The sequence below is a fragment of the Diadema antillarum genome, unplaced genomic scaffold, assembly GCF_040938485.1.
Source record: "Diadema antillarum isolate AM-2024a unplaced genomic scaffold, OU_Dant_1.0 seq00001009_RagTag, whole genome shotgun sequence".
Lineage (NCBI taxonomy): Eukaryota > Metazoa > Echinodermata > Echinoidea > Diadematoida > Diadematidae > Diadema > Diadema antillarum.
In genome coordinates, this window is record NW_027271845.1 from 402,530 (window position 1) to 427,111 (window position 24,582).

Consider the following 24,582-nt stretch of genomic DNA (forward strand, 5'->3'; position numbering starts at 1 on the left):
ATGTCAATATCCATTGAATAATAATCATTTCTGAAAAAGTACCCCCCTCACCCTCCTGTCAAAATCACCACCTACCCCCTATAGCATTCCTCACTTCCACCTTACTCCCCTACCCCTGACAGCTACCCTTCCCCCTTCTCTCTCTCTCTCTCTCTCTCTCTCTCAAAAAAAGAAAATCCTCAGTAACACCAAAAATATGTTATATCGACTTACATACACGTATTTTAGTTCGAGTGCTCGTAAGACACTACGTGGTTTGTTTGTTTCACAAACCAAAACAAAATCTCACAACTTTTTCTTAGTTTTCTCACTTTTCCAAATGTATCTGAAGCGTATATATGGCTTACAATTGCTAACTTTTCTTTTTCTCAATTATCTTATTCTACAAAACTTTAATCAAATGTTGCGTTGGCGTTGTGGGTTTTTTCCCCTCCTTAGAAAGTATTATTTCTTAACCAAAATTATAACATAGTTAACTATATGAGCTTTTTCTTGTCTTGTAAATCAATTTCAAAAAGAATCTCTTCCCAACTCAGCTGTTGCAAATCAACATAGTAAAAAAAAGAAATAATAAAAATCACAGCACTTTTGCCAAATTCCCTCGAAAGTTCACATAAATAGAATATAAATGTTTATAAATTCCTTCCTCTTTATGGCATATAAAAGGAAGATATATCATCATTTACAAACTTCAACTTAAATCAAGTGGTGATTTGTGTATACTATATGCTCGATGCAATCATCTAAATGGAAAGTCCCTCAAAACAGAACTGAAAGTGCTACTTCTTACTATACTAAAAATAGATGTTATGTCTTTGCTATATAGAAAATCACAAAAATATACATTTCTCACTTTTTCTTTCTGTAGCCATAATGATCGATACTTGTAAACTGATTGCGTGAGAATCAAAGGCATCCGAGTAAGCAATCGTGCCCGACAGTCATCATTTCTAAAACTTTTTATTGGGCAACAGCCAACCATTTTTGTTGTTGTTGTTGTTGTTGCAATAACAAAAACACACTATCAACAAGTCAAATATGTCACGATATTGGTCATCAATAGTACATACTAATCAAGGCGATCATGCCCAGGGCAAATATCTCACCTTACCTTATAAAACAATATCCGTTCGCACAGAATCTCCTCGAAAGAAAGAATCCACGTGCTCTGACTTGTCGGGAAAAACAGAGCCCTAATCATCCCGATAATTGAAAAAAAAAATCCAAACTTACTCAAACCAAACCAATGAATGTCTTTGAAACAATCATATAATGAAAAAAACCTGATCCAATTCCAAGAATAACCTCATCGATGAGGTCTAATCTTTATGGTTCATTTCTTTACATTAATACTCACTTTACTATTCTTTTCAGCGATTTTCTTTCCAACGGTTTGTTTCAATATTCATTTATTATATAAAATGCTTGAGAGCTTGGCTGTCGATTCTGAAATTTACATATAAACGATATATTTTAAATACACAAATGTGAAATCAACGTAGTTTTTTTGTTGTTGCTTCGTTTCTTCATTGATACCAAACATACACTGAACCATCAGTGTTCGATTCAAACTGAGACCAATTTCTTTACATTATGAGTACATTTGTACTTTCAAATCATTCCCTACAGGTTCGATAATGGCACATGCACTTCATAAACAGATGGTCCATGGTTTCAGGGTGGTAATCACAAACACACACACACAAACACACTCACAGACACACACACACAATTAAGTGGCTCCTTTCTTTTTATCTTATATAGAGGAAGTTATTAGTAGCAATGGTGTTGTAAAACATCTTAAAATACAGAAGCCCTTAACCGTCTCTGTAATGCTTATGAGGTTATTGTTGTGACAAAAATTCCAAGCTATAAGATAAGGTTTTGGCCCACTCTTTCCTATTCGATCCTCTTGAAATAATTCCAACCATGTGCACTTACTTTCCATCTTTTTTTATACATTCATTTATTTATTTCATTCTCATTTTTCTTCCAACAAAACATAACACAAGGTAAATCAGAAAATCCATCATAAGCATATTATACATTGTTAAGTGCGAGGGATAAACGGTTACGATAGTCGACAAACTAATAGAAATAGATTATGTAAACATACGGGAAAACACAAAGTTACGTTTTGAGGAGGGAAAAAAAAAAGAGAACTGAGAGGTCCACTAAAAAGCAGTGCTTGTGAATTGTGGACCACTCGAGAATTTCTTTCAAAAATACTTACTACAATTACAAATACATTAATACACAAAAAGAATTTAGACAAAATGGAACAAACAACAGAGACACAACATGACATGACTAAACTGAGGGGGAGACGATTGAACGGAATGGGACAAAAATGAATTAAAGGAGGAAAAGGAAAGCAAGAAAGAAAGAGAGAGAGGAAAGAGAGAGAGGAAGAGAGGGAGAGAGAGAGAGAAGAGAGAGAGAATGTCTACACGCTGAACAAGAGAAACGGAAGAGAGAATTGAGGAGGTGCTTCGAACAGCTGGTGACTGCACGCAGCTGTGCCAAAAATTATGCAAATAAGATGCCGTATTTCATTGCCTGGTAATGCCGTTTTTCACTGCGTTATGATGAATTCAATAACTGATGATGACCCTCATGTTTGCTGCAACCTGTATAGGTAATGAAAATAAATATCTCAGCCAAAATTTAACCCCCCCCCCCCCAAAAAAAAAAAAAGATTTCAAATTACGCTTAAAAATGCATAACGATGGAAAAAAAATTATTTCAGAACTTCATGAATTCAAACAATTTAGGGCTGGTGTATACAAATGTGTTCTGAGCTAATAAGGTTCTCAAAAGAGGTAAATGAAACTCATTAGGACGCCTAGTATAGAATATTCATGAAAAGATTGATTTCGTGGAAACATAGAATTAAAAATATTGGAAGGAGCATTTGTGTTGTAATTGAACATGAACTGACCCAGTTGAAAAAGAAACAAATCTTTCATTTTTAAAATTTTATATTTAGTGAACAATGAATCTGAATGGGAACGTGGCGAAACCCCACAAATAATGCGAAGTTATACGTTCTTTTGTGATAACAATAATTTATCTAACAAAGTTTGATGGCGCTGCCCCATGCTAAAATGCTAAAATGGTCCATATCTTGTCAGGATTAGAAACACATCTCATTGTATTGTCAGGATTGCGTTACACCTTTTTAACTTTTAGCAATTGAGTAATGATTCGTTCATTGAAATTCCCATTATCTTTCTCATGGCTGATTGCTCTTTTTGTGTGTGTGTTTGTGCAACCCCCTTCGGAGACCCACGGCCCAACAGCCAGTGCTGTATACTGCCAACAGCTGCAGCCAGACCAAGCATCGTAATAGCGCCCTCTAACTTTACTTCGTTTCACTCATGACGCAGTAAAAGCGCCATCGATGAAGATGGTATATGTTCAGGGATCTCTCTCCCAAATTCATGACCACAATGCATTCATGCTATGCGTCAAAAGTGCGACGTTTTGTTTTTCAAGATGCCTTTCCCTTCAAGTGCTGCTCCTTTATAACATCAGTTCACATAACAAGGGGGGGGGGAGTTGAATGGTTATCTGCTATATGGATTAATACAAATGATAATTATAAGTGTAATCCAAGTGCAGATGAGACATTGTATTGCCAAAATCTTATTCTTAGGAACATGATAATTATTTGCTTGCCTTGTCGAGTTATCCTGTGCCACATCATTCTTTTGGAATAATTTCGTTACATGTAGCGGGAGCAGCGTTAATTTGTATTCTTTATCTGGTATTATTGTGTTTGTTTGTTGTTTCCCATTTTCGTCTCTCATGTTTGAACATGTACTATATATACATGATTATAATATATATCTTTTCATTTTTGAAGCGCCATGAGCACTGAAAGGTGGACCTGTGCGCTGTTATATACAAATGGCCACTATTATTCTTCATTTCCACAATGTCGGCCTACATAAAACAACCTAACTGAAGTTGATATATTATATCAGTAATCTCAAGAATGTTCATGGTTTTCAATAAACAAGACATCAGTGCCAGGATCTATTAGCGGCATCGCATGTCAATCGCATTGGGTTTTTTCTTTCTGTAACAAAAGTACTCGGTCTATTATTGTTTGCACTCCATTTTCCCTGACGTTAGGTATGATAAGGTATTATACAATAAGAGCTGAATACAACATAAGAAGTATTGACTTGGGGAGAATTCGTGTAACTTGATTGATGATCAATATGATAATTCCAGGGTAGATTATTGTCTATTGTAACTCCAAGAAACTTTGTAGTCTTGACTTCCTTAACGACAGCATTGTCAAAATGTCGAATTGCTGAATAACATACAATTTTTGTTGTTGTTTATTCAAAGACGATCTATTCGCCTTTATCCAATTTGTCACATTTACAAGTTCTACATAAAAAAAACTTCAACTAATTCAGGATAACTATGAGTATAAATTTGAATTATCAGCAAAGAGATAAACAAAGAATACTCGAAGAAGTTTGAATGTCAATTACATAGAGAGAGAGAAAAACAATGGGACAAGAAGGCTTTCTTGATGGGGTATACTCCACACGTGATGGGAACCGTAGACACTCGAACTCTCGAACCATTCTAAAGGGCCTCGCCTTCTACCAGTGTACAGTGTGTTTTATAAGAACACTGTCAGCGTCATCATTATAACCAGGGGCTTTGCTTGTTTTGAGCTGAAGTAAAGTTTTCATTAAATCTTGCCTGTCTGTTGGTTTGAAAAATATTGAGTGTTCACTTTGTGAGGACAGAAATTCGTAAAACGATTTATCATCTGGAGCAATGTATAGTTTGCGGTAAGTTTGAATCCATTTTAGAAAATTAGTATGAATTAAGAATCTCGATAATTTCAGAATTGGCTTCAAAGGTACCATAATCAACTTGTACTTTAGAATGGTATTTGTATAGTTTTCCCTCTGTTCTATTATAAACGGTATACCTATACAAAAATATTATCAGTAACATCAAGAGTGCATGGCAGAGTGAATATAGTAATTCTTATAGGTTTAGAAATAACCAGCAGAAATGAAGCTTGTAATATGTTATCAAGGAAGTTATGAGAGGCTGCATTACTGCTAAGGGCTTTTTACACTTGTAAATTTTTGCTTAGCCCCGGACCAACGGTGGGGCTAAGGGGGGGGGGGGGGCCTTAGCCCCACCGTTGGTACGGGACTATCCTTAGCCCACTTTCTGTTTACACTCGTTTTTGCCAAAGTGGGCTAGCCCCACCGATAGTACGGTACTATCTGGCCCTGCAAAGGGCTTTTTACACTTGTGTTTCTTAACCCCGGACTTTCTCTGACCCAGGACTATCGTTAGTCCCGTACCAATTTTTTCAGCTTTTTACACTCGCCAATTAAGGGCTTTTTACACTTGCGTTTCTTAACCCGGACTTTCTCTGACCCAGGACTATCGTTAGTCCCGTACCAATTTTTTCAGCTTTTTACACTGGCCAATTAGTCCCGTACTATCTCTTGTCCGGGCTAAGGAGTATTTCTTAGCCCCGGACTTTCCAAACCACATGAATATTCATAATTACGCTGTGTACTGTACACGTACACGCACGCACCGGCAGCACTTGATTACCTCGTTTCTGATTGGTCAGTGAGGGTCGGACTTCGTCTCCGTCGCTTAGCCCAGGATTATTTTTTCGTTCTGTTTACACTCACTTGCTTGGCACCGCAATTGCGGTGCTAACCCCTGCTATTTTGCAGGCCAGATAGTACCGTACTATCGGTGGGGCTAGCCCACTTTGGCAAAAACGAGTGTAAACAGAAAGTGGGCTAAGGATAGTCCCGTACCAACGGTGGGGCTAAGGCCCCCCCCCCCCCCCTTAGCCCCACCGTTGGTCCGGGGCTAAGCAAAAATTTACAAGTGTAAGTTAGCACCGCAATTGCGATGCCAAGCAAGTGAGTGTAAACAGAACGAAAAAATAATCCTGGGCTAAGCGACGGAGACGAAGTCCGACCCTCACTGACCAATCAGAAACGAGGCAATCAAGTGCTGCCGGTGCGTGCGTGTACGTGTACAGCAGGCGCGCCGGAAGCAGTTTTGGATTGGGGGGGGGGGGGGCAAACATTGGAGGGGGCTCAAGATTAGACCATGCATATGTTACACAATATACACATACACACACACACACACACACATCCATTATATATATATATATATATATATATATATATATATATATATGTAAAGTGGCCGCCACTTGCGCCGGAAGTGGGGGTGGGGGGGGGGGGGCGGCCGCCCCCCCCCCAATCCAAAAAGTGGGGGGCAAACGCATTTTTGCCCCCCCAAAAAGCCCCCTCAAAAAAAATGATAATAATAATGATAATAAATAAATGAATAAACAAAGAAATAAAATAAATATGTATACAATATATATATGAATAAAAGGGAAAAAATATGGCTACAAACGGCAGCTTTTGGACTGTAAAATGTCAAAATTTTCAAGCTCGCTCGCTTCTCTCGCTCGCATCCAGCAGTTGAGCCCGGTGCGCCTCCCCCTTAATTTCTAAAGTGAAAAACATAGCTACGACGGCAGTTGTTGGACTCTAGAATGTCAAAATTTTCAAGCTCACTCGCTTCGCTCGCTCGCATTGAATCGTTATGCCATTCTCCTGTACGCCACTTAGTGGCGTACAGTGGGTCAAAACATGGGGGAACCATAAAGTAATTTTGACGGTCTGTATGCTTGTGCGTGTGTGCGTGAGCAATAATGGGACTACAATACATTACGGAATGTGATACATTCAACAACGCAGTCATTGAGGAACATTGTAAGTTTTCCTTACATGGATTATGGAATGACGGTGTGAAACGATCGACAAATTATATACTGTCAGCAACATAAGGTGAATGGCATAACAATCAAATGCGAGCGAGCGAAGCGAGCGAGCTTGAAAATTTGATATTCTACAGTTCCAAAGCTGGAGTTTTAATTGTAGCTACATATTTCGCTTTGAAATAAATGGGGACGCATCGGGCGCAACTGCTGGCAATTATTGGCAGCAACATTAGGAGAATGGCATAACGATTCAATGCGAGCGAGCGAAGCGAGCAAGCTTGAAAATTTTGACATTCTACAGTCCCAAAACTGGGGTTCGTAGCTTTATCTTTCACTTTGGAAATTAATGGGGCGGCGCATCGGGCGCAACTGCTGGCAATTACTGGCAGTAACATTGGGAGAATGGCATAACGATTCAATGCGAGCGAGCTTGAGAATTTTGACATTTTACAGTCCCAAAACTCCCGTTTGTAGCTATATCTTTCGCTTTGGAAATTAAGGGGGGGGGGCATCGGAGGCAACTGCTGGCAATTACTGGCAGCAACATTAGGAGAGTGGCATAACGATTCAATGCGAGCGAGCGAAGCGAGCGAGCTTGAAAATTTTGACATTTTACAGTCCCCAAACTCCCGTTTGTAGCTATATTTATCTTTCGCTTGGGAAATTAAGGGGTGGGGGCATCGGGCGTAACTACTGGCAATTACTGTCAGCAACATTAGGAGAATGGCATAACGATTCAATGCGAGCGAGCGAAGCGAGCGAGCTTGAAAATTTTGACATTCTAGAGTCCAACAACTGCCGTCGTAGCTATGTTTTTCACTTTAGAAATTAAGGGGGAGGCGCACCGGGCTGAACTGCTGGATGCGAGCGAGAGAAGCGAGCGAGCTTGAAAATTTTGACATTTTACAGTCCAAAAGCTGCCGTTTGTAGCCATATTTTTCCCCTTTTATTCATATATATATACATATTTATTTTATTTTCTTTGTTTATTCATTTATTTTATTAGCATTATTATTATCATTTTTTTTTGAGGGGGCTTTTTTTTTGGGGGGGGCAAAAATGCGTTTTGCCCCCCCCCCCCACTTTTTGGATGGGGGGGGCGGCCGCCCCCCCCCCCCCTGCCCCCCCCCCCCCCACTTCCGGCGCCTATGGTGTACAGTACACAGCGTAATTATGAATATTCATGTGGTTTGGAAAGTCCGGGGCTAAGAAATACGAGTGTAAAAAGGTCAGTTTTCTCCTTAGCCCCGGACAAGAGATAGTACGGGACTAATTGGCCAGTGTAAAAAGCTGAAAAAATTGGTACGGGACTAACGATAGTCCTGGGTCAGAGAAAGTCCGGGGTTAAGAAACACAAAATTTAGTGTAAAAAGCCCTCTAGACAATAAATTTATACACTGTATTGAAATTCCTCACGATGATGCAATACTTGTTTTGAAATGAACAGTTTTGATATATTCATGTTGTTCGTAATTTCCATAAAATCATTACAACTGCATGGGGTGGTTTGCATATCACCCCAAGCAGAATGTTTTGCCTTTTTGAACCGAAAATTCAATACATATTGATTCCGTGTATATACATAGGCATCATTCATATTATTTTATTCTTCCTTGATAGCGTATATAATCATAAATGAATGGGGGGGGGGGGGCATTATACAGCTGCTCAACCACCTGTTTTGTTTGATCTGTTGTTAACTACAACATCATAATCAGAAAGCTTATCTAATTGTTTGTTTGTTTTCATTTCCGTCATAAAAACAATGACTTTGAAAATATCCAGCGTATAAAGAAATACAATAATACGTGTGCATATGCAAATACGAGAAAATGAATAACACTGAAAGCTAAAAGTAAGGCTTCAATCAAAGAGCATAAACAATAATAACAAAGACAGTATAGATGATGAGATAAGACGGCTTGATAACCCATATTCAGCGACACTATTATAGTGCCGCTAAAAAAAAAAAAACAAAAACAAAAAACGGGCAGGAAGGGCGGAGACGTATATCGTCTTGTAATAATAAAAGGATGTCAACGTTATCCTATTATCCTATAGAGGCCTTAATATGTTTGATATTAATTATCAGTAATACAAATATTGTACATAAGGATCTTGAATTATTTATAAAATACACAATAAATCTAATTCATTCTAAAAGTGATCGCTTAAATAAGGCAAGTGTCAATGGGCAGTTACGAATATGGGTGGGAAGACTATTATGTAACTTTATGACCTCTATTAAATAAAATGTGGTTTACAACCATTGTTCGAGGTTTGAGCAAAGAAAGATTATTATGTTGTAAATGGTAACTGTTATCAAAACATGAGTATATTTTTCTTGCAGAATATTGGGTGTTAAATTGCTAAGAACTTCAAACATCATAATTTGAACGTAGAGAATTTGGCGAGATTTCAGAGTTTCCCATTGTAATATTTCATGCATGGATAAATAGAGAAAAAATGAGATTGTGGTTTTATTTTTAAGATGATTCCCCGCTCTAATTTGAAGTTTCTGCATTTGGTTAAGAAGTTGTTCACGTGCAGATTGAAATATAATGTCTGCCATAATAGATGAAGTAGAGTATCTGCTCAATACATCAAATTTAGATGTTTCTACAGAAAAATTGTCGTTAAACGACGGAGAAAAGAAATCAACCTTTTGACACAAGACGTTTAGTGGTCAACATACATCCCATTTATAAGTTCAGCATCAATATCCAGGCCCAAGTATACGCTCTGTATTATTGATTGATCACATGCCCTTTTATGTTATCATGGACGTAAATCCGGGGGGGGGGGGGGGGGAATGGAGGGTATGCATCCCCCTGAAATGGAGGAGGGGAATGGCCTGTACAATCACCCCCCTCCCCTGAAATTTGAAGAAAAAAAATTGGAGGAAGCAGAAAAGTAATTGTATCAATTTTGGCATATTGCGAGTTCGTACGCCCACCTTCAGAGAGGTATAAGAACAGAGCTGAACAGTATTCTATCTTGTTGGATAATTATGTATTCATTATTTTCTATAGCGCTTGCTCGCGAAGAAAGTAATATCGACATAAGGTATGGTCCAGACGTTGACAACGTCAAATAGTATAGGCCTACATGTAAACATGCTATGACGCGAGCAACTCGGGACCATCTGCAAATTATGTACGAATACAAACAAACAAACAATAACAAAAAACTATACCGCCATAATTTAACCCCCCTCCATTTCCTGAAACATTCCTGAAACGATGATGACTCTGATGACTCAGTCAGGATACATCTATGGGCATACACAGCTAGGGATGATCAGGGCGTCGATTCTATTTCGGGGAAGGGGGGGGGGGGGAGGAGGAGCATTGTTTTTTTTTTTTTTGCCCCGCTCCTACCGAAATGTTGGGGCAGACAAGTCATTATTATGTCCCCCAAGCAATTCCTGAGATGAAGACAAATCTCGAACTTTCTCTATGAAAAATTGTCCAAATACCGCCAGAACTATGCACCAGACCGTTGAATTGCAATCATAAACATGCAAAAGCTCCACTACTAGGTCCCTTTCGATAGACTTTGTACACTTTTGACTGCATCGAAGGGGGGGGGGGATGGTTCCCCCAGAAAAGTATTGGGGACAAACATATCATTTTGCTCCTCCTCGTAACTCCCGAGTTGTGGAAATTTTCTTACTTTTTTGTCTTAATATTTCACCCAAGGATGGCTGAATTTCAATTCTGAAAATACAAAATCTCCCTCGCGTGAGAGGGGGGATAGGCCTATACCCCCTTCCATACCCTCCCCGTTCAGGGGAAATCCCCCTCCCACACCCTCCCCCTATAAGTTCTATACCTCAATAGACTTTGTACATACACACAGATGACGCAAACTCGGAATAAGTGCTAAATTCCGTGATTTTAACACTTTCCTGAAAAAGCCATATTTATTTCATTATTATTATTATTTTTTTTGGGGGGGGGGGGGGCACCAAAAAGTTTGCACCAGATCGCTGAATTTCAGGTCTGAAAATGCTATAATCACCTTCGTGCGGAAGGAGAAATGCCCCGGATCTACACCCTCGTGTGCTTGCTTTTTCTGTTTAATAATTGCTTAACAGACAGCGTTCATGATATTCATTGTAAGAATTAATACAAGTTTATTCAAATTATACCATTTTATAGGCAAATTGTTCAGTGTAATCTACATCAAAATATACTATACCTTAAACAAGTGGGACTGTTTCAAATCGATAAAACACGTAAACATGCATAAAATCGCACCATTTACAACGTCAGAATAAAAGAAATTCTCACCGTGGAAGGGGGGACACCCCTCCCACCCCCACTCGCTCCGCTCGCTCGGCTTCGGTCGCGTTCATGATAGTCAGTGTAAGAATAATGTAGGGCCTACAAGTTAGTTTATTTGAATGATACCATTTTATAGCCAAATTATTCAATGTAATCTACATCAAAATATACTGCTACCATAAAAAGTGGGACTATTTCAAATCGATAAAACACGCAAACATGCATAACACTGCACCATTTACAACATCAAAATGCAAAAAGTTCTCACCGTGGGAGGGGGAACATTCCCTCCCACCCCCATCCCCACCCCCCCCCCCCCCCCTCCGCTCTCTCGGGTTCGGTCGCGTTCATGATATTCAGTGTAAGAATAAATACAAAAGTTTATCTAAATGATGCCATTTAAAAGGCAAATTGCTTGATAATAATCGAGATCAAAATATATTGCTACCTTTAACAAGTGGGACTCTGTCAAGTAGATAAACACGCAAAAACATGCATCAAATTGCACCATTTACAACATCAAAATGCAAAAAGTTCTCACCGTGGGAGGGGGAACACCCCCTCCCACACCCGTCCCCACCCCCTCGCTCGCTCCGCTTGCTCGGATTCGGTCGCGTTCATGATGTTCAGTGTGAGAATTAATACAAGAAGTTTATTTAAATAATACCATTTTACAGCCAAATTGTTTAATAATAATCGACGTCCTTTTATATAGGCCTATACCTTAAACGAGTGGGACTGTTCCAAGTAGAAAAAACGTGCAAAAACATGCATCAAATTGCACCATGTGTTAACATCAAAATGCAAAAATTCTCACAGTGGGAGGGTGGACACCCCCTGCCTCCGCGCCCCCTCCCCCCCCCCCCCCCCCCCCCCCCACTCGCTCCGCTCGCTCGGCTTCGGTCGCGTTCATGATAGTCAGTGTAAGAATTAATAGGGCCTATACAAGAAGTTTATTTAAGATACCATTTTATAGTCAAATTGTTCAATGTATAATCTTCATCAAAGTATACTGCTACCTTAAACAAGTGGGACTGTTTCAAATCGATAAAACACGCAAACATGCATAACATTACACCATTTACAACATCAACATCAACATCAACATCCCCCACCCCCCCCCCCCCCGCTCGCTCCGCTCGTCGGGCTCGATCGCGTTCATGATTTTCAGTGTAATTAATACAAGATGTTTATTTTAATGATATGATTTTACAGGCAAAATTGTTCAATAATAATCTATTAAAATGTACTGCTACTTTAAACATGTGGGACTGTTTCAATTTGATAAAACCCGTAAAAAAAGCATCAAATTGCACCATTTACAACATCAAAATGCAAAAAGTTCTCACCGTGGGAGGGGGAAACCCCCCTCCCACACACTCCCCCCCCCCCCCCAAGAATCCTGGCTATACATCGCGACAGTGATAGGCCCCACTATTATAGGCCTTCACAGTGATGTCGCACAGGCGGGGCAAGAGCTGAGATACCACGATTTAGTCATTCAATTATCTATGAATATTTCTTTTTCTTACTTGTTTTTTTGATAGGAAAAAGTCCAAAGTTTCACCAAAAGTGTGCACCAGATCGCTGAATTTCAGGTCTGGAAATGCAAAATCTTCCTCGTGTGATGGGAGGGGGATACACCACCCTCCCCCGCTCCCTCGCGCAGATATTAGCACTCCAAGTCCCACCCACCATCATTAAAACGGAACGATACCCCTGGGATGATTGCTTTTATTATACTGACTTAAATCAAGATCACTGAAAAATACAATAGCTAAAGGAACATATCTACTACATTATTACATACAAAGAAGTGGAGATCCATATTACCATTATGATTTTATTTGGGTATTATTCAGGGCGACAATCCTCCGATCCGAAAGGTGATTTTCAAACCATTTAAAGGACAAGTTCACCTTCATAGACATGCGGGTTGAGTGAATGCATCAATATTAGTAGAACACATCAGTGAGAGTTTGAGGAAAATCGGACAATCCGTTCAAAAGTTATGAATTTTTGAAGTTTCTGCTCAGTCACGGCTGGATGAAAAGACTAAGTAAGTTTGTGATGTCACATGAGTACAACGATATAAAGAAAGAATAAAGAAAATTCAACATAAAAAATTATTTCCATTTTTCTCGCATAACAAAAGAACACTTGACTTCTCTCTTTCAGAAGACATGGGGAATAATATTACCCTTAACATACGTCAGTAGCAAGTCGAAGAAATAAGTACTTTATTCAAAAAGTAGAGCTTTGTGAAATTCTCTTTTTATTTTCCTTGTATAGTTGTATGCATGTGACATCATACACTGTAGTAGTCTTCGCTTCCAGCAGTGACTGCGCAGATACTTAAAATATTCGTTACTTGTCCGATTTTCCTCAAACTTTCACTGACGTGTTCTACTAATATTGCTGCATTCTCTCAATCCTAATGTATATGAAGGTGGACTTGTCCTTTAAAGCAAGGTGCCACTGATCCCATTGAGCCTGACGTTGGAGTTTCAATCGACCACGTTTCAGACGGGCCTGCGCCTATGATAGCACTATAGGTGTCGTATATAGGCAAATCAACGTTTTCAAGAAATAAGTAGATATTTTCGAAACCTTCGATTAGCACTTTTTTATTCAAATGAATTAAAAAAATATATTTTCTAACGCTTGCAAGTGTTCTTTGAAGGTTTGATAACTTTGACCATTGTGTTTAATTCTTTGTTTGTTAGGGTACACAATTGACAAATTACTACAATATTAATTTGTGCTAATTTATCTACAGTATAACACAGAGGGATAGACTAAATTATATATAATATGATTCATTCAAAACGCCATTCAGGGGGCCCAATATACTTGTCATCTAGTACGCCAATTAGGGTATCTGACGTCCGTAGTGGCGCCATTTAGGATGATCTTTTACACCATTTAGGATGCAAATTTCACTCGATTAGAGGTATAGGCCTACTGTCAGTTGTGTTACTGACGCCAGGGTCAGTCATCTAAGATGCTGGGGCAGCAAATGGTGTTTAATTGGTCAATGATGCTATTTAACTTGATGTGTGGTGGGATTATGATAGCGGTGATGTCTTCGTCACCGATACTGCATGGGTCCATGAAAAATTCACAATACATTCATCTTCTGTGTGCAATCCGCACGATACAGATGTTCCTTCTGTTTTTGACCCAATCCGGAAGTCAAAATATCACGAATAGGGGTACTGCGATTGCGCGTTGGCAACAACCATGCCAGCACCTGCACTAATCGACTCACTGAACCTAATGTAAAGCGCTCTATTACATGTGTATCGCAAATCATTCGTTCTATCCAACCAAGACCAACGATAACTACAATATATGTCGCAGCCCCGTCTCCTGGGCTGGTGGTAACGAGAACTACTGTGCGTACTTATCGCGTACATACAAGGGAAACGCTATTTCAAAACAAGGGAGTCGAGAAGAGTTCAAAAACACTCGCGCTTGTTGGGAAAGAAGCTACACATAGACGTCACATCGCAATTCTTATTAACCAGAGAGCTGAAGATCACGATGTAGGCCTCGGCGTTGTTATCGGTAACCTTTGTGTCACTGTATCGAGGTGTTTACTTTGTGACTCGATTGTCTTCGTTAACCGAGAGCCCAACTTTTACACGCGGCGAGTTCCCCGCTGGAACACGAAGACTGAAGGGAGGGAGCTGAGAGGTAGTCGCTGCCGGGCCCGTAACCGGGCAGCCCGGGCGAAGGATGAGCTTATCAGGTTGCCCGCATGTTGCCGCTTTCAAGGAGAGCAAGGGGACACATCCGTTTAGGATCATACAAGCTTACTTTGTGTCATGTAGCTCCGTAGAAAACATCAAGAGAAAAGTGAGCAGATTCCATCAGTGTCGATGTATCGTTTGGTGCAGTTGACCCGTTACCTTTGTCCAGCTTTCAGATAACCGACACTACCTTTCCCTTCCTTTCCCTTTGTTCGCTCCACCGGAATCTTGCCCACTCCGTCATGAATACTACGCATTCAACTTGCAACAGATGTCTTGAATCAACATCACATTTGCAAGCTTAGGAATTTGATCATTACTATGGTGGATGGTACAATTATATTTCTTGTCTGAAGGTTGTCGTGAGTTTTAAAAGCGTTCTCCACATCCTATATAAAAAGAGTTCAAATTAGTGAAATCTCTTCCTTGGCATTTGGACTTCTGGATTGGAGTGCCTTCTATTATGGGGACTCAGTATTATATAGATGTCAGTGCTTTGAATATGTGATTAGGAAACAAGTAGCTAATCTTAACCCCTACAAAATTGCAAATAGTCAAATAGAGCATATAATAGAAAATTATAAGTAGGCCCTAATGTTCCTTAAGACGCAACAAGTTTTGACTCGTATAGTCATGAGGAGTCTGAAAGGTAGTGGGAGAATGTTATGTTAGCGTATTTCATTTTCATAAGCTGAGATAATCATTACGATGGATTGTTGGTATTGATGGATAGAATGTAGGAAAAATAGATTGGATAAACTGGTTTAAATCCCCATTTTTAGTACTTGATAACAGTCAAAGTTTTTAGAAGGAAAAATGCATATGACCTGCCAAGCAGACATACCCCTCAAATGTCCTCGTGAATTTCAATTTTTAGTAAATCCTAAATGTAGTGATGCACTCAGTGTTCAGTAGCCAAACAAGGTCTATGGCAATGGAAAGTAATATGTGATAACTGAATGTGTTCATGACACCCCTTGGGTGGCAATATGTGGCATCATGAATTTTATCAATGATACAACGTATTTTTACCCAAGGGGTGTTAAAGGAAAACCATATAAGTTTTCCTTTGTGCACCTGTCTTATCATGTGCACTTTCGTCTTTGATCCTTGTTATGTCTTAAACAGTGTAGGGACACTCGGAATATGCAACAGAGCCGTGAGAGCTAGGATGGAGGAGTCTCATGATCGATAGTATCTCCTTCATCCTCTTCCCGTTCAGTACAGTCTATCTTCGGTGTATTGTACTGTTGGCAGGCATGGTGTGGACGTGTTTATGTACAATGCAGGTTAAAATAACTATATTTTCTACAGTGCAGCTAAAACCACCCCATTCCCTTCTAGCGGAGTTGAATATCCTGCACCACTTGCTTACACTGTGCTAATGTGGTACAGTTGAAGGTATCCTGGGGCAGAGCACTTCTCTTGATTACTCCACAATGATATTTCTATTGCTAACTATTTACCACTCCCAATTTGCCCTAGCCTAGTGCACACATTTAATAGATTTATAAGGGACTATATTGGGACTGATCGTGGGATGCTTCACATCCATGATGTTACAGACTGAGAACATATGGGTACAGTGCAGGGCCTATCAACAATCATGAGAAAATTATCAAAACAGATGGGAAGATCAATCATAAAGTGCCCCTACTTCTACAAAGTAATGTCATTTACTAAAATGTTTGTCTATTTGGAAATAACAAAAATGAATCATAAGACTTGGTTAGCTGGGCTCATAAGCATGACAGTAATCTCTGAATTATGGGACTGTGTAGGTGAGCAAAGCCTACTTCTCTTCTGCTGCTACTTATACTATAAGTAAAAGCAGACTACAGTACCCTGTAAATCACACCTTGATGGTCCTAGAATTTTTGCAGGCAGCCTATTTCTTTATTGAGTCACATTGTATCGGCCATCGGCAGATTAGAACAGGAGCTGCAAATCAGCCATGCACTTGCAGCTTACTTGAGTAAGCATGCACTGAGTTGTGGATCTACCAATTTGCCATTGACGGTTTCTGCCTTCATGGTCTTGAAATGTGCCTTTGCACCCACTCATTATAAAGACTTGGTAGCATGGGGATTCATGGGTGGTCCAATTCATTCACCGCCCATCAGGGTACATACGAAAACCACACATAGCACCAGTCGGCAAATATGTGCATCAAAGCGTATGCTCATTGGTAACGGTCAACTCCAATCGAGATTCTGCGAGATTCTGTGTTTGTACTTACACAGAGATCAGTGATAAAGCTGTACACAATTTGTTACGGGGAATTATATCCAAACTGGAGCAGCCTTCTCGCTCCATGAATCCCTGTGCTTCAGGGTCTTCAAGTCCTGATCATGCATAATTTTATGTGTTTTCTGTTAATGTATTATGTAATCATCTTTCTTTTTTTCTTCCCTTCCCTTTGTTTCAAATTTTCATTCTCAGGCTCGAGCTGGCAGCTGTCATGTCTGCCATAAGTGTAACCAGCGTCTACATTCATGTTTGCACTGTGTGTTTTTTGGCTGCTACACCATGGGACACATCCATGAACATGCCAGAACAACCCAACATAACCTAGGTGATTTCATTGTAGATTGGTACAATGTGCTGGAATTTGTTTAAGATAAAAGGAAGTATGTAAGCTGCAATGGTTCATGTGTGTTATGACCCTTGTGACGGAGGAATTATATTCATGAGCGATAAAATGCAACCTAATGGCCACCAATTTTAATTCATAGCAATCATGGAAATCGTCCTTAGTCAAAATAGTCTTTTTCATGCAAATTTTGACAAACTAGCTCTATTCTACTTTTAATTGTTAAATACTTCTGAAAAGAAAAACAAAATTGTAACAAAACCATTATTATTTGCTCCAAGTCATGTATACTAAGCTGTATCAAAAAGGATGTTTCAGATACATTGTAGATTAAAACAAGAATTTCAGGTGTATGAAGCATGATTTATCCATGATTTTCTGAACAAATGTTTTTCTAAGTAAGTTTCCGGTCTGAAATTGCATGCAAAAAGATCTATGATCATTGATGTCTTCATGAAATTAAATTTTGGTAATTTTTCTAGTGTTGTCTCATTAGCAGTACTTGAATCTCTTGAATATGAATCCCTTACTCTCGTTTTAGTCCTTTATGTGGCTTCTCCTGATTTTACTGTGGTGGTAGCATCACAGACTTTGAAGTCATTAGATGGAGGGAAATAAAATGATAGTAGATACTGATATTTACCTGATGCAAGAATCAGTCTTACACTCTGTGATGGCAACCACATTCCCTCAGCTATTTGTAACTGGCAGAAAAGAAATTCATCAAAAGTCAAATTTCAATTACTTAATGGTAAATAAAATATGAATGTTTCATACGGGGACATACATGTACTAAGGTTTGAAGTCCAGAGCAATATGGCAAGTCACAAAGGTCACAACCTGATTAGGGGTGATCAAGTGGTAGATCATACTAACACCACTATTACGGGCCTCAAGACAATCAAATAGTTTAGTTTATATTGAGCTTCCTTGTAGAAATGTAATTCAAGAAAAAGAACACACACACTCATACACACAAAGGTGAAAAAGGAGGATATGTATTGAAGGTTGATAGTATAAGAGTTTATATGTTGGCTCAGATGCCACAGCAAAAATTAATTTTGACAGTGTAAATGTTATTAAGACCTATTGGTCGCACTTATACAGAGTACAAATGCTTACAATATCTCAATATCTGTCACTGTGACTACGCGTACTTCATATCCCTTCCTATTAAGCTCACGTGAGCCAAAGGCTCAAGTGAACTACTGTGATCATCCATCGTCCAATGTCCAGTGGCATGCATACTCTTTTTACATGTTCAGCTTCTAGAAAACCCGGACAGATTTTCACCAACTTTGGCAGGTAGTATCCCAAGGGTGCCAGGATCTCAATTGGTCCAAATGGGCAAATTTGGGGGGGGGGGGGAACCATGAGTACAATGAAATAGCAGGGGTAGCAGGGGCCCCCAATGCCCCAAAATTATGAAATCTTTGTAAAATATTCTTTTGTAGAACCTGAAATGGTAGAGCTAAGTTAGTGCTATTGGTACCGGTAAGTATATTGGTGACTGTATTGCCAAGTGTTTTCATTATAGATCTTGGGATGCCCCCTGTATGTGGGATAGGGGGACCAAACTAGGGGCCAGTTTTCACATTTTCACCTTCATGAAAACACATGGTTAAATTTTCACAAAACTTAGCAGGTATTACACATTGCTATGCTAGGATGATGTATTTGTACAAATGGGCACCATGCCCCCACATGGGAGCCCCCTAAAATTAAAGAATGGTGAAAAATCATCATTTCTAGAACCAGAAGTGATGAAGTTAAAATGCTGTAAGTATGTTTGTGAGTGCAGTTTCCAAGTTTGTTCATGTCAGCTCTAGAGGTACCCCTGTTGGGATGGGGGCAATTTTCACATTTGTCATCAAACTTGCCAGGTATCAATAGGGTGATAGAAAATTTGTACAAATTGCCACATGCCTCCTGGGCTCCCAGGGGGCTGCCCCCCCCCCCCCCCCCCATTAGACAACCTGTTAAAAAAAAAATCTTCAATAAAACCATAAGTGCTCTGAGTAAATACAATTTACACTTGTGTGTGTACTTTGAAGTTTGTTTGAGGCAATTCCACGGATGGCCCCACTGGGACCAGGACCGAATTGGGGGCCATTTTCCACATATTGAACTTGTTTTTGAAAATGCATCATCAAATTTTCTACAAACTTGGCAGGTTTTATTGCCAATGTGATACAATATACATATGAACACCTTGCCCCAATAGAAGCCCCTTAAGTTTGCTGCATTCTTCCTGTTGATGGTCTATAAGAGTGCATGGAAATTGAACTTGTGATACTCAAGGTAACCACTAAATTGAAAAGTTCCTATTTAGGGACTGTACAGTTCTGGTTGAGGTGAGGATTTAACTTTTAACGTTTTGCGAGATATTCAGAAACCACTCTGTGAAATGTCAAAGAGCATGCAATTCTGAGGGATATCAAAAGTTCATTTGATGAAAATTGGTTTTGAAATGGCTGAGATATCCAAAAACAATGTGAAACAAAGAGATCATAATAAAAGGCGTGGCCTGTTGCCTTTTATTATTATCACTTTTTTTAATATCTCAGCCATATGAAAACCAATTTTCATCAAATAAACGTTGAATCATTCTTAAAATTACATGGTCTCTCATATTTCATAAGAGGCTTCTCATTATCTCACTTAGGAATGTTATAAACCTCAATCCCCACCTCAACCAGTACTGTACAGTCCCTTTAATGTAACTGTTCATTTTAGCAGAGCTCGCCATCTTGTACAAAGTTCGTAACATACTGTATTGTAAATCCCTGAACTGTTTTCTGTACTGTGATAAAATGCATCCTGAATAAAGTGAAAATGATTAATAAATGAATATGTCCACTCTATGACTGTATAAAACTCCTACATATAATGCATGTGAAAATTTTCTCTGTACTACCTTTCATGGTTTTTCTAGCTCCTGTTGTATTTGTATTATGATGAGCAAATATCAAAGAATTTTGTGAGTTCTGCCTGTCTGAAAACTTTGACAGATTTCTATATGCTTAAGAGTAGAAATGAGTGATAGGGTTTAACAGGTTTTTGTTTATGAAATATATGTCTTTGGTTCAAGAGTTGGTTACTTTATGAGAAGTACAATTCTTCTTAATAAGGACTGCAATTTGTGTCATTTTCTTTTGAATGTTCAGCCATTGATATGACACATGGAACTGTATTCTGCTTTGCCTGTGCGGACTACGTTTACGACTCAGAGTTTGAACAGATAACACAAGAAGAGAGATTGAGATGTTCAAAATTCCATGGTAAGCCTGTTGAATTAAAATCATATGCATTGCTAATATTCCACCCTCTTACTGTAATATTGATTTGGTATATGGCAAGTGTTTTTATTTTATGACTCTTAAAGGACAAGTTCACCTTTATAGACATGTGGGTTGAGTGAATGCAGCAATATTAGTAGAACATATCAGGAGAGTTTGAGGAAAATTGGACAATCCGTTCAAAAGTTATGAATTTTCAAAATTTCTGCTCTGGATGGAAAGACTAATATAGCTTGTGACATCACATGTGTACAACGATGATAAAGAAAGAATAAAGAAAATTCAACATATTTCCATTTTTCTTGCATAACGAATGGACACTCAACTTCTCTCTTTCAGAAGGCAGGGGGAATAATATTACCCTTAACATACGTCAGTAACAAGTCGAAGAAATGTGCACTTTATTCAAAAAGTAAAGTTTTGTGAAATTCTCTTTTTATTTTCCTTATATTGTACGCATGTGACATCGTACACCATAGTAGTCTTCTCATCCAGCAATGACTGCAGTAAACCACTCATTGTCGCTCGCTCATTTCTCGATGTTGCTCACACACACTGTTTCCCACTCGTATGTGCTCGTAAGCGATTTGCCCTTGCGCTTGCTAAGCGAGCGACTAGCACAGGCCTTTTAGTCCAGTCAATCTAGCGATTTTTAGGGGGTAACCCACCACTAATTGCAACAGTAGGAATTTTACTGCAGAGCAAGTCGTTGAGGCCTCCTGAACACCATACTAAAAGTCCCAAAAAATCCAGCGGGGCAAAATAGTAAAATTTGCATAATATGCAAATTAGCACCTGAAATGAGAGGAAATTGACAGATCTCAGCTTCCCGTTATCCAATTTTAAAGATTTAAATGTATAAACCTATATTTTGTAGGTCAATGAACACGATAGATGCCTTTTCGAATTGGTCGTACAAAAATAATTTACATAAAATGCAAATTAGCGGTAACTGTAAGAGTACATTCATAACAACAGTACTCACGTTGGCATAATGCACGTTTTGCATATGGGGACGCGAGGTTGAGGGGGTAACTTTGGGCGCCTCCCAAGGGGCCGCTTTAAATGTGCATCACTTTTAACTATATAAGTATTGTAAAGCAATGTCTCCTGTATTGATTACATTGCATTTCTTGAAAACAAAAATACCCTTGCTGTAAGGCACGATCGAATTTTGACAGTATGTACTTTTGGAACATATATATTCGCGTTATATGATATTATGTTTTCCATATTGCCAAGAGGATAAAGGGCATTTCGGGGGCACACGCCACAGGGTCGCCCTTCAATAAGCACCCTTTTTATTGTGTAGATCTTGTAAAGCAAATCTTCTTCTATCATATTCATGACTTTTCATTTATATAAGAGTGTATTTACTGTATTGCTGGACCTACATTTAAAACCATTCACGCTAGAACAACTGCATTTGCGTTGCTGATATCCGTATATTGTCATAAAGGGCGTGAGCGTAGGTGTAAATTTAGACACCTCCCCAGGGATTACCTTTGGATGTCCACCTTTTTGACAATGTAGTTATTGTAGAGCAATGTTTCCTCTACTAATTAGTTGCATTTTTTTGGGAAACAAAAGTGCCTTTGCTATACGGCACGATGGAATTTCGAAAACATGTACGTTTGGAACATATATATATTCGCGTTATATGATATTATATGTTTTCTATATTGCCGTGAGGGTGGAGTATTTTTGGCACATCCCACAGGGTTGCCGTTTGATGCGCACCCTCTTAAGTGTATAGATCTTGTAAATTTAAGTTTCTTCTATCATTTTCATAACTTGTCATCGATGAAAATTGTATTTGATATATTGCCGGAACTACTTTTACAACCATTCATGCTAGAACAACGGTATTTGCGTTGCTAATATCTGTGTTTTGTAATAAGGCGGCGTGAGCTAGATGTGAATTTGGACACTTCCCAAGGGATTACTTTTGAATGTTCACCCTTTTGACAATATAGTTATTGTAGAGCAATGTTTCCTCCATTAATTAGTTGCATTTCTTGGAAACAAAGGTGCCTTTGCTATTCAGCACGATGGAATTTTGAAAACATGTACGTTTGGAAAATATATATTCGCGTTTTATGATATTATATGTTTTCTAAGTTGCCGTGAGGGTTGAATATTTTTGGCACATCCCACAGGGTTACCATTTAATGTGCATCCTCTTCACTGTATAGATCTGGTAAGGTTCAGCCTCTTCTATCATTTCCATGACTTTTCATTGATAAATAGTGTATTCGCTGTATTGCCGGGACTACTTTTAAAACCATCCACGCTAGAACAACGGTGTTTGCGTTGCTAATATCTGTGTTTTGTCTTGAGGGTGCGTGAGCGTAGGTGTAATTTTGGACCATTCCCAAGGGATTGTCCTTTAATGTTCACCCTTTTGAGAATATGGATATCGTTAAGGGATGTCTCCTCTATTAACTGCAATGTATTTTTGAAAACAAAAGTGCCCATGCTGCATGGCATGATCGAAGTTTGAAACATGTACGTTTGGAACATATAGTATATTCGCGTTAATGATATTCGATGTTTTCTATATTGCCGTGAGGGTGGGGTACTTTGGGGCACATCCCACAGGATTGGAATTTAATGTGCATCCTCTCACTGAATAGATATTGTGAAGCAATGCTTCTTCTATCATTTCCACGACATTCATCGATATAAAAGTATGTAGCTGTATTGCCGGAACTACTTCTAAAACCATGTACCAAAGAACGTCAGTATTTGCGTTCATAGTATCCGTGTGTTGTAATTACGGGGCTTGAGAGGAGGTGTAATTTTGAACACTTCCCAAGGGATTGCTTTGAAATGTTCACCCTTTTGACAATAAAGTTAAGGTAGAGCAATTTTTTCTTCTTTTAATTATATTGCATTTCTTGAAAACAATAGGGCACTTGCTGTACAACCGTTGGAAAATTGGAACATATTCGTGCTAAATGAGTATGCATGTTTCCTATATTGCCCTGGGGGTTGGATGATTTGAACACATCCCACTCGGTGGCCTTTGAGTGTGCACCCCTTTGACTATATGAATATTGTAAAGCAGTGTCTCTACCATTCAAAAATCATGAAAAGTAAAGTGTTTTTATTTACAACCCGGCAAAACGACTTTCTACGTGCATGTACAACTGAATTTGCTTTGGCATATAATGCATGTTTTGTTAACCTGTTTTGGGACTACGAAGGTCAAGGTATGGGTGATTTGGGCACTTCCCAAGGGCTTGCGTTTGAATGTCCAACTTTTTGACAATATAGATATTGTAAAGCAACGTCTCCTGTATTACCTGAATTGCATTTTACGAAAATAAAAGAGTATGTGCTAGACAGGCGGAAGAACTTTTCAGAGGCATGTACCCATGGAACATTTTTTTCGCTGTTGTATATACTGCATGTTTTTCATTGCCTTTAGGATTTCACCTTTTCATCTTATGGGCAATTCCGCAGTTAGGTGGACATGACATGGATGAAAGAAATGTGCCTCTTTATATTACTCTTTAATCTAGGTATCAACTAATGCCACGGATGTTCACCAATTATTAAGGTCTTTCAAATTCAGTAGATTTTATCTTTCGTATTGATTGATTTCGCGAGATCTAAAACCATCATTTAAAATGTACATGTGGGACTGGGGATGCTGAAATTCACTTCAATGCAAATTACAGTGGGTTCCTTTGAAATTTTTTCCTCAAAGTTTTGCTAAAGGGTAAAAGATAAATACATTTAAATACTCCAGAAGTCATGTGACATTTTGTCAATTACAAAAGGGTGAAATGACCTGCGGAATTTCTCCGGACAAATGTAATGTTAC

General features: G+C 38.9%; 1 protein-coding gene across 1 annotated transcript in view; it reads left to right on the forward strand.

Annotated features, from left to right (window-relative positions):
• Positions 1 to 14,532: 14,532 nt before the first annotated feature.
• LOC139742611 (ubiquitin carboxyl-terminal hydrolase 22-like) overlaps positions 14,533 to 24,582 on the forward strand; it is a 36,237-nt gene continuing 26,187 nt past the window's right edge. Inside the window, exons 1-3 of the mRNA XM_071653136.1 lie at positions 14,533 to 14,964; positions 17,301 to 17,433; positions 20,619 to 20,732. Coding sequence (XP_071509237.1) covers positions 14,845 to 14,964; positions 17,301 to 17,433; positions 20,619 to 20,732 — 367 coding nt within the window. The 5' untranslated portion in view covers positions 14,533 to 14,844. The remainder of the gene's footprint in view (positions 14,965 to 17,300; positions 17,434 to 20,618; positions 20,733 to 24,582) is intronic.